Raw genomic sequence first — 13,636 nt, forward strand, 5'->3', positions numbered from 1 at the left:
TGCACAGATCAGAGCTTTATCTGTTTTTATCAAGGAATAAAAATACGGATATTTTGTTAATAAATGCGACATGACTTTTCATTCCTTGATAAAGCCAGATCGCTAATCTAGGTATCGAACTTACCAATGGATTTTGAACTGCAAGTTTCACAAATAAGAGCTTTATCAAGGAATGAAAAAGTCATGTTAGGATTCAAATAGCAATTTTAGTCTGCTTACCAATTGATTTTGAACTGTATTTTCCATTGATCAGGGCTTTATCTAGGCATGAAAAGTCACCCATCGTACTTAATTCTCGTCGCATTTAGGATTCAAAAGGCAATATTAGTGTTATTCTAGGGGTGCACAACTTTAGTCTCACCAAGAAATGGGACGAAAACGAAGCTGCCTGGGATGACCACCAGGTCAAATGGTCCAAATTCAAGATCCGTTTGTTTTAGCTAAAGATTATAAAAAATAATTTATAAATTATGAATTATAAAAGAAATAAATGATAAAAAGTTAGATTATAAATTGTAAAAGCTAGTAGAAAATAAATTATTGAATTGTTACTATCTAGAGACTAGATTGTAACATCTAACTTTTAGATCCAACTGTTTTTTTCAACTTGCAAATTACCGTATACAGCAATGGACGCTTTTCCAGTTGACAATCAGGCAAACATGAATTCATGATATCACGGGAAAAAAAATATATCTTGCATCTCAGCACGATTCCAAACAGGTATAGTACAAACAACCATTTATTCAGTAACACCGCCGGAAGTTCAGTACATTCTATAACCAACTTTAACAGGTCAATGGGACTCCAGTGAAAACAAGACAAACGGTCCTCCAAAAGAGAAACTTGACTTAATGCATAGGCTAAGTTGTTGATAAATGTTGGTCATTCATATCAGAAGCTTCACAGCTCTGATATTAAGGAGCGAAAATTGACTTGATGTCAATCCTAGTAGTTGGGGGAATTTCTCCGAAATTTCCCAAAGAATGCATTTAATGCCTAGTTGTATACAAGCGGAAGTCCCATAGTTCCTCTTTTGTAGCCATCAATATGGCCTTCTTCCTCGTAAAGGAAAGGTATTCGATCCAGATATATGACCCCGGTTACCAAACCCACCTCTGCCCCTTGAACGGAAATTGCCTGAACAAAAAAAAACACAAGTTAATTCAGTTAAGTCAGATACAAGCCCAGAACAAGGCTCGTAGTTCCCGATGAAGAAATAAACTGAAAAGTAGTAGCTACCTCCTCCCATTGAATTGGCAGACTTGGACATGGATTCTAGTACAGGATTCACAACCTGGCCGGCTTCCAGCAAAACCTTGACCAGATTCCTTGAGAACTTTGCATTTGCATGTGTGAAAAAAGTAAATGCAGTTCCGCTAGCACCAGCACGGCCAGTTCGACCTATCCTGTGAATATAATCTTCAAGAGTTGTTGGAAAATCATAATTTATCACGCACTTTATATCCTTCACATCTGCAAAATTAATAAAAATATGATCAGTATTTAATCAAGAATGATGTGTTGTCCTGAAGACCACGCTGGACCACACTGGAACATCAACATCGTCGATCTCCATAAAAGGCAGTACATGGCTTAGACAAGCACCAGCGAAGAAAATCCACATGGCTGAACTTTCCATTTCTACAACTAATACAAGTCGAAGGGACTGAAAAACTGAACTGGGCATCAATAACTGCTGGATGTGGAATTGATGGTGATTAACCTTTCAGCCTTTTCTAGAAAATGTTGAAGATGTGCAACTGACATGCCTGAGTAGCCATTTATTCAATAATGTAACAACATCCAACATCCGTAACCCAAACAAAATCTGTCAAGCATGCCCATCCAACATAGGCCTTTAAGGTGCTGCATCAGAGGTCACTATCAGGACTCCACTGAAAAGAACGCTGATAACTTTACAACCATCTTTGGACCAGTTGGCACTTGGCAGTGATACCGACAATGAGGCACTTGATTGAAAAAAACAAAGCATAAGCTTCTAAAGGTTCACGTTAAGCTAGGGGAAAGCAAGGGAGATCCATAGAGTTCTAAATGTATATAGTTATGCCACATTGGTGCTACTTATGAAGGTTGCACAAGTTTTTCGATGTGAATTTTATTATACTGCTTTTACACAAACAGATTTCATGCTTAATATTTTGTCATACACACATAAAATAATTCCTGCTCACATCAATTCTAAACAAAATGTTAAAGATGTATCCTTAAAGAAATGCAGAAAGGTACTTGCCAAAAACAAAACAAATGTTACTGTTCACCATGCATACAGAAATACATGGCAATAAGGAACTAAAAAGAATTCCATCCAGGGCAAACAAACAAGACATCAAGGAGCATTAAATTACTGCCTAGATGCTCGGGGATGAAGGAATGCAAATTAAGGCCAAATATTGACTCGGAGTGCAAAATGCAGATACCCTCACATGCTCCGTTCTTAAGTTACCCATTTTGTCCAAAAGCTAAGGTCCCTAAAGGTCCATAATATATCAGGTTTCTGATTTATTTATTTTTGGGACGACTAAGAAAGGAGAAGTTACCGTGATAGCTGAAAGCTGAAATGCCCAGGTAACACTGCCAATGCTTACGCTCAAGTGAGGTAAACCGAGGGAAAAGATGATCTACCTTTGACATGATGGCACCTTGTTATACACCACCAATCCACATGTTCAGTTCACTCAACCAAACACAGCTAAGCAGCCCTCCGACTTATCATCCTTGAGCACTTGGAACTACTACCTAATCCTAATATTCAAATAAGTCATCATACCAAGACCACGTGCCGCTACATCTGTGGCAGCCATTATGGGGCTCTTGCCACTCTTAAACTCTGCAAGAACATAGTCCCTTTCAGCTTGAGCTTTATCACCATGTATAGATAACGCAGGCCATCCATCCATTCTAAGTTGTCGAGTGATCTTGTCACAGTCCTTTTTTGTTTGGAAAAATATCAAGATGCGGCTCCCATCCATTAGATCAGCCAAGAGCTTACTGAGTCTGTAGGAAAAGAAGTGAAAATCAACTCACATCATGTCAATTTTGTAATCAATAGTGCGTAAATGGTACAAGTTTTTAGTTACAAGAATGTGGAATGTGCATACCTGGGATACTTTTCATGATCGGAAATAACTTCAACGATTTGTTGTATGGAATGATTAGCTTTAAGATCAAGTGATCCTATGATTACCTGCATTATTACAATATAATAGAAGCCAAATGGTAACAAAAGGACTACTGAATACAATAAAGTAAAGAACCATAAAAAATAGCGTGTCAATTTTGAATTGTGCACCTTGTAAGGATTTTGCAGAAACTGTCTGGCTAAGGCTTCCACTTCTCTAGGCCATGTGGCACTCCAATACAAGGTTTGCCGGTCTGGCCGGATCTGGAGTTGGCAAAAGTATTGAATAAACATCAGAGCAAGGCTAAGTAATCAGTATTAATAAGCATTCTGCATTCCAAACTAAATCATACCTGTCCCACTATTTTTCGAATTTGGGGCTCAAAACCCATATCTAGCATGCGGTCTGCCTCATCCAGCACAAGGTATGTCACTCTACGTAGGTTCGTGTAACCAGCTTCCAGCAGATCAATCAACCGACCAGGTGTTGCAATGACAATCTCCACTCCTAGAGGTACAGATATAATGCTTCAGCCTTAAAAGAAACATTCATCTCAAAAGATAATGTACATAGAAGTGCTCAAATACCTCTCCTAAGGTCACGTATTTGTGGACCCTTCGGTGCACCACCATAGACACATGTGCTTCTAGTTCTTGAGTATGATCCAAATTTTGTAGATTCTTCCTGTATTTGAACAGCCAGTTCTCTTGTTGGGGCGAGGATTAATACAATTGGGCCATCACCTTGCTCTACAGCCATCACAACCGTGAATCATTAGAATGGACACAGTCAAATTTGTGAATCGTTAGAATGGACACGGTCAAATAACATACAAATGTGTACAACAATGCAATAGCAAACAAACCTAGCCGAGGCTGTGCACCAACATGAACCAACCCAGGTAGCAGATAAGATAGTGTTTTCCCTGAACCTGTTTGTGCAATACCAATCAGGTCCCTACCCTTCAGAGCCATAGGCCAACCTTGAGACTGAATAGGCGTTGGCTCCACAAATCCGGACTTGGCAATCGCTAGCATGCAGTAATCTGTTGAAGACATTGTAGAAAAGTAATGTAGTAAATATCAGGCACGTAGCATTACTTTCAACAGACACACGGACAGGCAACACTGGGTAGAACGAGATATTTAGACAGGAGAAACCTGGGAAGTTGGCTTCCTGGAAGTACCGGACCGGCTTGGGCACATCCCGGCCCTCGACCGTGATATCCCGGAGGCGTCGGTACTCCGCCACCTCCGCCTCCGACATGGCCTGCACAGAGGGGCACTCCACATAGAAGTTTTTCTCAAACGGTATAAGGCTCCGGAAGTCCGGTTTTGGCAGGGCGAGCGTGTCAAGCCCGTCCCTCCCGCGACCTCCTCTACCACCACCTCCATAGCCACCGCCACCGCCACCGCCCCTGCCACTCCAACCGCCTCCACCACGGCCTCTGCCGCCCTGGCCGAAGCGCGGGTAGTCTCCGCCCGCTGAGGCCGCGGGCGCGGCGGGCGCGAGCGGATACGCACCGGCATAAGGGTTCGCCGCCGCCATGGGGGCCGGTGGGGCGACCATAGGAGCCACGGACAGGTCGCTGCACACAAGAACAAACGAATTAATCGACTCAGGTGAGAATTCAGATCGGATCGGATCGGATCGGAAAAGCGACGAGGCCCACGCGGGCTGGAGCTAGGGTTAGAGTTAGCGTACCTGCGCCTGTCGTGGTACGAGGAAGGGTCGGCGAAGCGGAGGTCGTGGGGGTTCATGGTGCCAAGGAGGGGCGTGGCCGGAGGGGAGAGGAGTTCCGGACGAGCGAGCAGGGCGACGCTGCCGTGCTCGAGGGGAAAGGTGAGAGAGGGAGGGGATGGATCTGCGGGTGGTGGCGGGCGGAGACGCCGTGTTTGCTTTTGATGGGTTGGTGGCGTGCGGGGACCGACAGGGTCGGTTTGTGTGGCCCACGCGTCAGATTCCCTGGGAAGACGCTGAGCTCCGTCCAAGGAGAGAAGCCCGGGCCTTCACGCAAGTCGGCGAGCATGACGGGCCAGGTGAGAATAGGCCTCGTCCCTCTCCCCTTCCCGGGCTCCTGGCCCATGTCAGGCTCTTATTGGGTTCGTTTACAATTGGGTCGATTCGTTCACGCAAGTCGGCGAGCTTGACGGTAAGGTACGAGGCCTCTCATGAATGTGTAAGGACTAACCTAACTCATGGTGTGACACATGGCTTATGTGACCATATATAACTCATGCATGGGTTAGAGGGAATAATGTGTGAGAAATCGAATAAGGAAAGAAAATGAAAGATATCTATTATATAAAATATAAATTGGTTCATGTAACACCTAAAATTCAAAAAGTAGAAAAGCAAATAAAAAGAAAAATCCAAACCTTCATCTTCTCTCTGGAGCTTATTTCACCCTAAGCCTTCGCTAGCCCATCTCATTTTCCTTCTCCCTCTCACTTTTTTCTCTCTTGGGTTGACTCCCTCTCCCTCTCTTTGAGCCGATCTTCTCTCTTGCGGCCCATCTCTCTCTTGACCCCTTTCTCTCTCTCTCTCTCAACGGCCCATCTCCCCTCCCTCTCTCTCTCTCATCGGCCCATCTCCCCCTCCCTCTCTCTTTTCCCTTGGCCTAGCCTGACAAACCCCTTCGTCTTCCCCCTCCCTATGCGCACAACGCCGCTCCCCCTTGTCCCTTTCCTCGCGACAGGACACAGCACCACACCCCAGCCCCTACCTCCCACGCTCGCCCTCCCAAACGGCAGCACCATACTGTACGTCGGGCGCTGATAAGTTACGTCGCACACGCACACAAAACGCTCTTGTGCCCGACCCCTACCCCGAGCTCGTCGTCCCCTACCTCCATGTCAGTCGCCTCCGCCTATAAAAGGCCATCCGCCCAAGCTATGTCACCCAGACTATCGGCATCCCTAGCAATGTAGCCCCTCCCCCTCACTCACCCTTGCCCATATCTCTCTCGCTCTTTCTCCCCGTCGGGCATCGAGCCTCCCCCTCTCCCTTGATCTCCCCTGCCGGCTCAAATCTATCGCCGCCAAGGTACCCAGAGCATCCCTTCCACCTCTCAAAACGAGTTCCTCGTGCCCTCGTCATCAAAGATGGCGGTCGGGCGACCGTTCCGGTAAGCCTCCGATGAGTCCTCTGGCGTGGGCCACGTCTTGATAGACGGCGGTGCTTGACGATGTTTCGAGGAAACGCTGTCTACTCCCGTCATTCCCGCTCTCTTTGTGTATAAACCGACAAGTGGGCCCGATCACCAATGTTGTCTGGCGCGGCGTCACCCCCGGGGCCACCTTGGCCCACATGCCAACCTAGCAACACAACCGCAGCCCAGCTCCCTAAAGCCAGCCTAAATGCACAGTACCAAGCCCAACAAAAATTCTAGTCCCTTTTTCTTTTTCCAATTTAAATTCGTTTCTCCTCCATTTTGGCTCCAATTTTGATGATTCTTTCGCCAATATTCATCTAAACTAGCAGGTACCCAGCGCATTGCCACGAGCGCAATACAGAGTCATAATTGATTCATACCATATATATGATACACATCTATTTATGATAACATTTTGCAAGAGACCGATGGAGAACTGGAGCTGCAACCTATCATATATTATACATTATAGAAGGTACTTTATTCTAAATAAAATCCATCATTTCACACATAGACAAGTAGCAAAGTGTACACAATATTTGATACAACTCAAGTGATGATCATGTGACTACTCAAGCAGTAAATCATATGAGGAGTAAAATCTAAAATGAGCCCTTTTATCATATCAACAATGTAAAATCAATTAACTTAATGAGATATTTATGTTCTTTGGCCAACTGAGCTCCTACGGACCATGGTGGTCCAAGGTGTTTCATGCATATTATCTTTAAACAAACCAAAGGATCCATAAATACTAAAGTTAGACAAAATATTGAGCACACATCTAAACAACATAAGTGATGCATGAAACATGGGTGATCACTAAATTGCACGTATGGTATGACATCCTAACAAATTGCATCCCACACCATGTAAATACTGTATTTGCCAAAAATATCCAGACACAAAGGGACGGGGGATAAAGTTGCTCAAAGCAATTCCATGTTTTCCAGAATAGCTCACTTACTGGTCAAAAAATACAATGGTAATATTTCCACCAGAATGAGCAAGAAATAGGAAATACACATCTCAAAATACCATAAAGACTGCACAATGTTAAATCTACCATACTAATGAACAGATGCAAGTTACATTGTTGAAAGAAGGGAATTTTCTAACAAACAAACTATAACACACTCTGCCATACAAACAACAGATAATTGGTACAGGGATTTATACCGATGCAAGGGAAACCTTCAATCTGAAAAGGAAATTTGGAAGTTAGAAAAGAACATTAAGATGATGAATACATGCAAAAGGAACTGGAAAACATTGATTTGCATATCTTGTGAACAAAAAAGGAACAGTAATATAGTCTCTTCTTTTAAATTAAGATAATGGATTCTTATGCACATAGGTTTACCTTTTCAGCATGTGGCACTATGAGGAATGGCAGCCCAAGGAATAAAAACATGAAGGGAAGGAAGAATTGTGTTACTGTAACAAAGGCATGGCCAAGTAACAAATATATCAGCACTGAAGATTCACTTCGTAAAAAAACAGGTACTATAGGGATATATTGCTTATTATTTGTTCTGGTCTTTTAGAACTTCACCAATAAAAAGTTATTCGCTTGCTTCCGTAGGTAAATTCCTATCAACCAAAGAAGGAGATAAGCACACACATAATCGGAGGATAGACTTTTAGCAGTTGATAGAGGAGGGTCTAACTAAATCATGAGGTACCAAGTGGTAATACACCTATGGAATTATAACCTACTACTTTCTCAGCTCTAGTCACAGGAAGGAAGCTAATGGGAGGTGACCGAGTGAGATTCTTTTTAACCTTCTAATATCCTACTTGTCTTATCTGTAATGAAAATGGCATTACTCTTTCAAGCCAATTTCACTTGGAAGAGGTTCATCCCATCACTGACAGAACCAAACTCAACTCCAAAAATTTTGCAATGATAAGATAAGACCCTTGTTAATGATTCAGGGCAATGAAAAGGAAATGAAACACATGCAAATAGCACAAGTAAGTAAAAAATATTCAAGAAAAGAAATCCTACCACCATGGACCATTTGTTTGGCCCATCGAACACGTGTACTTGGTCGATGCGGAAAATTAGTTGTGTGAAATTTGAACTAAAAGATATATCATGGCCTTGTTAGACAAATGAAGGCATGTGCGGTACATGAACCATCACATTCTTGAAAACAATGGTGGGAGGCAGAACTGGGCAAAGTCTAGGATGATGATGCTAACGTCAGGCTTGACCCAAATTAACAATCAATCCAACCTTTGGGCAACACCGCAGAATGGATAAGCCAAAAAAAATGTCAAATTGGAATCAAGAAAACACATGTGCGATTGTAGAAACTCAACTACTATGTCCTATATGAACTAATACCAACAATTCTTGAATCTTGAGGGAGTAGCTTGATGGGTGTCTTCGCCTTCTGGTTGCCCTTGCTAGCAGAAAGAAGTGAGGGTTAAAAAAATGGCAAAAAGACTGCTTATACAGGTGTTAGCAGTGGGAATTGAAAAATATGCCAAATTGTTAGCAGTGAAAGCGATCGGGAAACAAAACTTGCTGGTAAGAAAATGGCAAAAGACTGGTACATGAATATATCACCGAGAAGGAAAATATTAATACCTTTTAAGAAAAGAGCCTTGCAATAGCATGGAAGATAAAGAACATGTAAAAAGGAAGTGCCATCTAAATAAGGTCCAAAAGGTGAAGAAATTCTTCAGTACGATAAGGGTATGCACTGTTCACTAAACCTGAAATAGTAAAAGTTGCATTAGCAGATAGATATATTTAATTGCTACTGAATATATTGAGTGTATGTGAGGATACGAGCAGAAACTAACAATGTTGATCTGATATATCATGAAAATTTTTAGTGTAGACAACATTATGTGTGCTGATTTCGTATTCAGAGGAGTTGTTCTCAATCAGGACACGTAGACCTTTCGTAGATGTAACACGTGAGAAAGCAATGTAGAGCTGGCCATGAGAGAATACATGCTTTGGTAGGTACACACCAACCCTGCTCATTGTTTGGCCTTGAATTTTGTTTATGGTCATCGCGTATGAAACACAAATGGGGACTTAACGACGCTTTATTTTGAAAGGCCATTTGGGGTCAGTTGAAACAGAGACAATTATTGGAATGTAGGCCAGTGTTCCTCTTGCTTTCCCTGTGATTATTTGCACTTTAATTATACGATGAGTGAGTTGTGTGACTATGAGCCTTGTTCCTTTACATAAGCTCTTTGTTGGATCCAGATTTCTAAGAAGCATTATGGGAACACCAACTTTAAGTTGCAAATGATGGTATAGAAGCCCACTCATGCGTATTATGTTAGGAATTTTTTTGTAGGATACAGAGATTGGGTAGTACAATTGTTGGTTGTCGTATAATCGATGCTATCGCAGTTGTACTATGACATCTCTTCAGTAGCAATTTGGTTGATAATTTGTGTATTTATGGCACCAGCTACCTCATTTGTTGGAGCCAAAATTGCTCTCTCACATAGAAAGTTTACTAATTCAGAGGCATGTGGTGTTCATCCGTACACAAAAGAAATCAAACTTACAAGGGTTCTTTCTTCAGGCTGTAACAATAGGTATTCTGAAATTTGGATTCAAGCGGTGTCATGCTGCTCAGCAGGCATACTACCATGGACTTTGTCGGCGCCAACAGAGAGAAGCCATTCAACAAATTGTTGAAGCTCAATCTTGTTAGAATGAGAAAGGGATGGATGTCGAAGCCTCATGTTTTCAATCAATTCAAGGATAAAGCAACGTTGCCACAAATAGGAGCGAGTGATCAAGGCGGCTAGAATCTGATGCTTCTTTGCATTTGGGATGACAGGTAGAGTTTGCCGGAAATATCCACCAAACATTACTATTACGCCACCAAATTGTTTATTTGTTGAGGTATGGTCAATAGATGACATAATATCTAGAAGTGTAAGATCTAGTGCTTCAAAGCAATATTTATGATTGGCAGGTGCTTCATCCCATACAATGAGTGCAATTTGTTCAATCAAATCAATTAGCTTTGTGCTTTTCTTTATTGTACACATAGAGTGCTCATCAATGTTTAAAGGAATATTGAAGTGTGAGTGAGGCGTACGACCACCTAGTATAACACTGTTATACTCGACAATGCAACTGCCAACGCTATTTTTCCTTGGCCTCTAATACCATTGAGGAGAGTATTCCGTAGAAATGTCTTTCTAGAGCCACCATATCCATAGATAAAGAAGGTATGACCACAGTTATTTAGAACGGATTGTGTTATAGCATCATAAATATGTCGTTGATTTGCATTTAATTGGCTGATGTGCTTAGTTGTTGTTGTTGCAGCATCAGGATCGTAGGAGAGTTCATCCATTATTAGTCATTCTGGAGAATTAAGGAGGCATGATGGTCTTGTTGTGGTAATTGGAACTGGTTCAAGGAATAACCCGTATTTCTGAGTAAGGCATCTAATTCAAGTAGAACATAAGACATGGTTTGCTGCTCAAGTAATGGTTGAGGTACCCCTGGCATGAGGTGCCCGACGTACCACTTCATATCATCTCTCATTATCTATGCATAGTCATCAAACAACTTTAGCGGAGTTGTAACTTGGAAAAATAAAAGCAGTATGACAAATAGCTATCGGAGCTGGTATGGAAGCGCCCAGTGCGCTGCATCAGCCATAGCATGGGGCCATTCAGGATCATCACCAACGAATTACGTTTTAGTCACAACAATTAGCACGGGTTGCGTGCTTTTTCCTTGAAATGTGAGTAGGCAATGTGTGCTCATTTTTGGAAATAGGTCTAGCAGTATGCCGTGAGTTGTCATGGATGGAGTATCCGTAACATTAAAACTTGGGCCCCGACGACCTTCCACCACAGTCGAACCTCTCCTTCATTTAATAACGATAATATGTTTTTTTTCACAAAATCCACGTGAAAATAAACCTTTGCATGTGAAAACTCAACAGTTTCACAAAATTAAACTTATAGCCACACCCTTATCAATAATGTATACATGTATTTATACCCCTTGATGTGGGGCAAGTGTGAGGAACGATGACGTCCTAAGAGAAGGTAAATTAGGACACTTAGAAACTAATGACTCTGAAAACTTCACAAGATAAACTTATCTTAATTTATATCTAAATGCGCTATAGGTTTATCTAGTGTGTCTATTCTATCGTTCAAAAGGATTGCAACCTACGTTAGCAAGTTAAATTGCAAGTATGTAAATGTGAAAACATAAATAAGTTAGAGAGACAAACTCAATACAAGATATTTTTATCCCGCAGTATCGGTGGCACACAACCCACCCATAGTTCGCATTGGAACTCAACAAAGGATATACTATCGGTCGCCAAGTCTCTTCTAATCATGACTTTTAAGCTACCAAGTTACCAAGACAAAGCCTCACGCATCATGAGCAACCAAGCCACCAAAGCGAGGTCTTCCCACTAATCTCTCTTCCGGTTACTTGTACGTTGTCTTCACTTTAGAGCTTTAGTCACAAAGATAAGGGCATCCGCGTCCCCGCACAATCTTTTTACAGCTGCTCCACACTAAGTTGAAGGGTCAACAAGTTACCGGTGAGTCATCATGACTCCAAGGCGTCAGCATACCTCTCAGTACACGGTTAGATCACGACTTGATCCACTCTCTAGGTTGTAGCACTTAGCAACACTTCTCTCTAGGTCTATAAACACTAATTATTCCCTAATTGTGTGCTTAATCATCTATGATGAATACTTTTAGCACTTTGATGGCTTGGATATCTTCTTAAGTACATATGAGCTTCTCTAGACTTCAATACCTTCAAATAATCAAGTAGAGGGGTATTTATAGCCTCAAACCTGCAAACTGGTCGTTGCTCAAATGTCTCAACTTTACTATGAATATCGGATTGTCCGATGTGGACAGTTTGTACTTATCAGACTATTCGATGTGTACACCATCACAAACTAGCCGTTGAAACTCCACTCGGCAACTCTTTTGAACACCGGATGTTTCGGTGTGACCTTCACTCTATCATCGGACTATCCGGTGTGTTGTCTTGAGCCAATCGAGCCATTCCTCTTCTTCTTTGTAAGAAATACTCTGGTGCATTCAACTTAAATGGTCAGATATTCCGGTGTGTTGATCTTTGACTCTCTTGAAAAAAAATCCAATGTTCTATTAAATATTCTGGTATTCTTACTCTTCTAACACCGGACCATCCGATGAGGTGATTCTCACCCCCGGTTAGAAATACTCTGATGTTCACCATGGCATCACCGGACTTTTCGGTGAATGCAACTTCACTGAACTCTACTGATAGAATATTCCAGCATTACCAAACCTTTTATCATTGAACCATCCAGTGAGTTTAACAACCTCTGGACAAAATGCTTCAGTGACTGTATACTTCTTTGCACCAGAATATCCGATGAGAATAATTTCTCTAGGACTTCTTCAATTCAATCAAATTTTATCCAGACTATGGTTGCTTCTTCGTGTAACATCTATGAGACCTACTAACATATATTTTGACAAATATGTTAGTCTCAATGACTATACTGTCATTAATAACTAAAATCACAACCATGACCTAATATGATCATTTTTGCTAAGACAAGGGTTGAGACTTGCTGAGTACGTTTGTACTCACACTTACTTATGATTTCAGAGAAAGAGTCGAACTTCACCGACGCTGACGATGAGGCTGACGAATAAATCTTAGTTGCGTCTACACCCGAGTTACCTATGGAGTGATATGTCCCCATGCTAATTTTATTATGCCATATGGTAATTTGAACTATGTTGTCCGCGAGCCTTTGCGGAATCATTTATGTATTATTAGCTTGGTGAATATGTTTCACCACTCACTTTGTTATATGATTGTGATATCATCTGTTGTAAAACTTGTATTTACTAGTGACTGATATACTAAAATTTTAAACACTGAGATAACTCAGGATGCTTCAGTTCCCTCATCACCTTTTTTCCCTACTCTCCCCACATATAATAAAAATCCCTAAATTCCAAATAATATACTCACTTTTACTATCTATCATCGTCCTTCAACCGTCATATCTTGTTATCGGATATAGATATGAGACTCGTTTTACTAATAAACAAACTACTATATCGCTCTCACATCTAATATTTATGTTTTCATTACAACACACTGACAATTAACTATTATCATATAACAAATAAGGTCTAACTCCCAAATAAATGAGAGCTGGTCTCATACAATTAATTTTCGGCTTGACAGCCAGGTGAGAATACGCCAACGCCCTACCTGTCTCATGTCAGAGTTGTATTGGGCTCGTTTGGTAGTAGTGTTATTGGCTCTATTGGTCGGTGTTTTTGGGCTCCA

General features: G+C 41.6%; 1 protein-coding gene across 3 annotated transcripts; it reads right to left on the minus strand.

Moving 5' to 3' along the window:
- Nucleotides 1-726: 726 nt before the first annotated feature.
- LOC133909428 (DEAD-box ATP-dependent RNA helicase 30) lies at nucleotides 727-5,034 on the minus strand. 3 transcript variants are annotated; one of them, XM_062351856.1, is made up of 10 exons: nucleotides 4,848-5,033; nucleotides 4,304-4,731; nucleotides 4,009-4,188; nucleotides 3,731-3,892; nucleotides 3,496-3,650; nucleotides 3,314-3,406; nucleotides 3,123-3,208; nucleotides 2,792-3,018; nucleotides 1,243-1,476; nucleotides 727-1,140 (listed from the first exon to the last, which is right to left on the minus strand). In XM_062351856.1, the coding sequence occupies exons 1-10, from the start codon at nucleotides 4,901-4,903 to the stop codon at nucleotides 1,046-1,048; spliced, it is 1,716 nt and encodes a 571-aa protein (XP_062207840.1). In that variant the 5' UTR covers nucleotides 4,904-5,033; the 3' UTR covers nucleotides 727-1,045. The 3 variants fall into 3 exon arrangements, 1 of the variants encoding a protein (XP_062207840.1); XR_009908384.1 differs by lacking the exon at nucleotides 727-1,140 and having other exon boundaries at nucleotides 1,334-1,476; nucleotides 2,647-3,018; nucleotides 4,848-5,034; XR_009908383.1 differs by lacking the exon at nucleotides 727-1,140 and having other exon boundaries at nucleotides 1,338-1,476; nucleotides 2,562-3,018; nucleotides 4,848-5,034.
- Nucleotides 5,035-13,636: the final 8,602 nt, after the last annotated feature.

This window comes from Phragmites australis, chromosome 2 (genome assembly GCF_958298935.1).
Source record: "Phragmites australis chromosome 2, lpPhrAust1.1, whole genome shotgun sequence".
NCBI classification, from domain to species: domain Eukaryota; kingdom Viridiplantae; phylum Streptophyta; class Magnoliopsida; order Poales; family Poaceae; genus Phragmites; species Phragmites australis.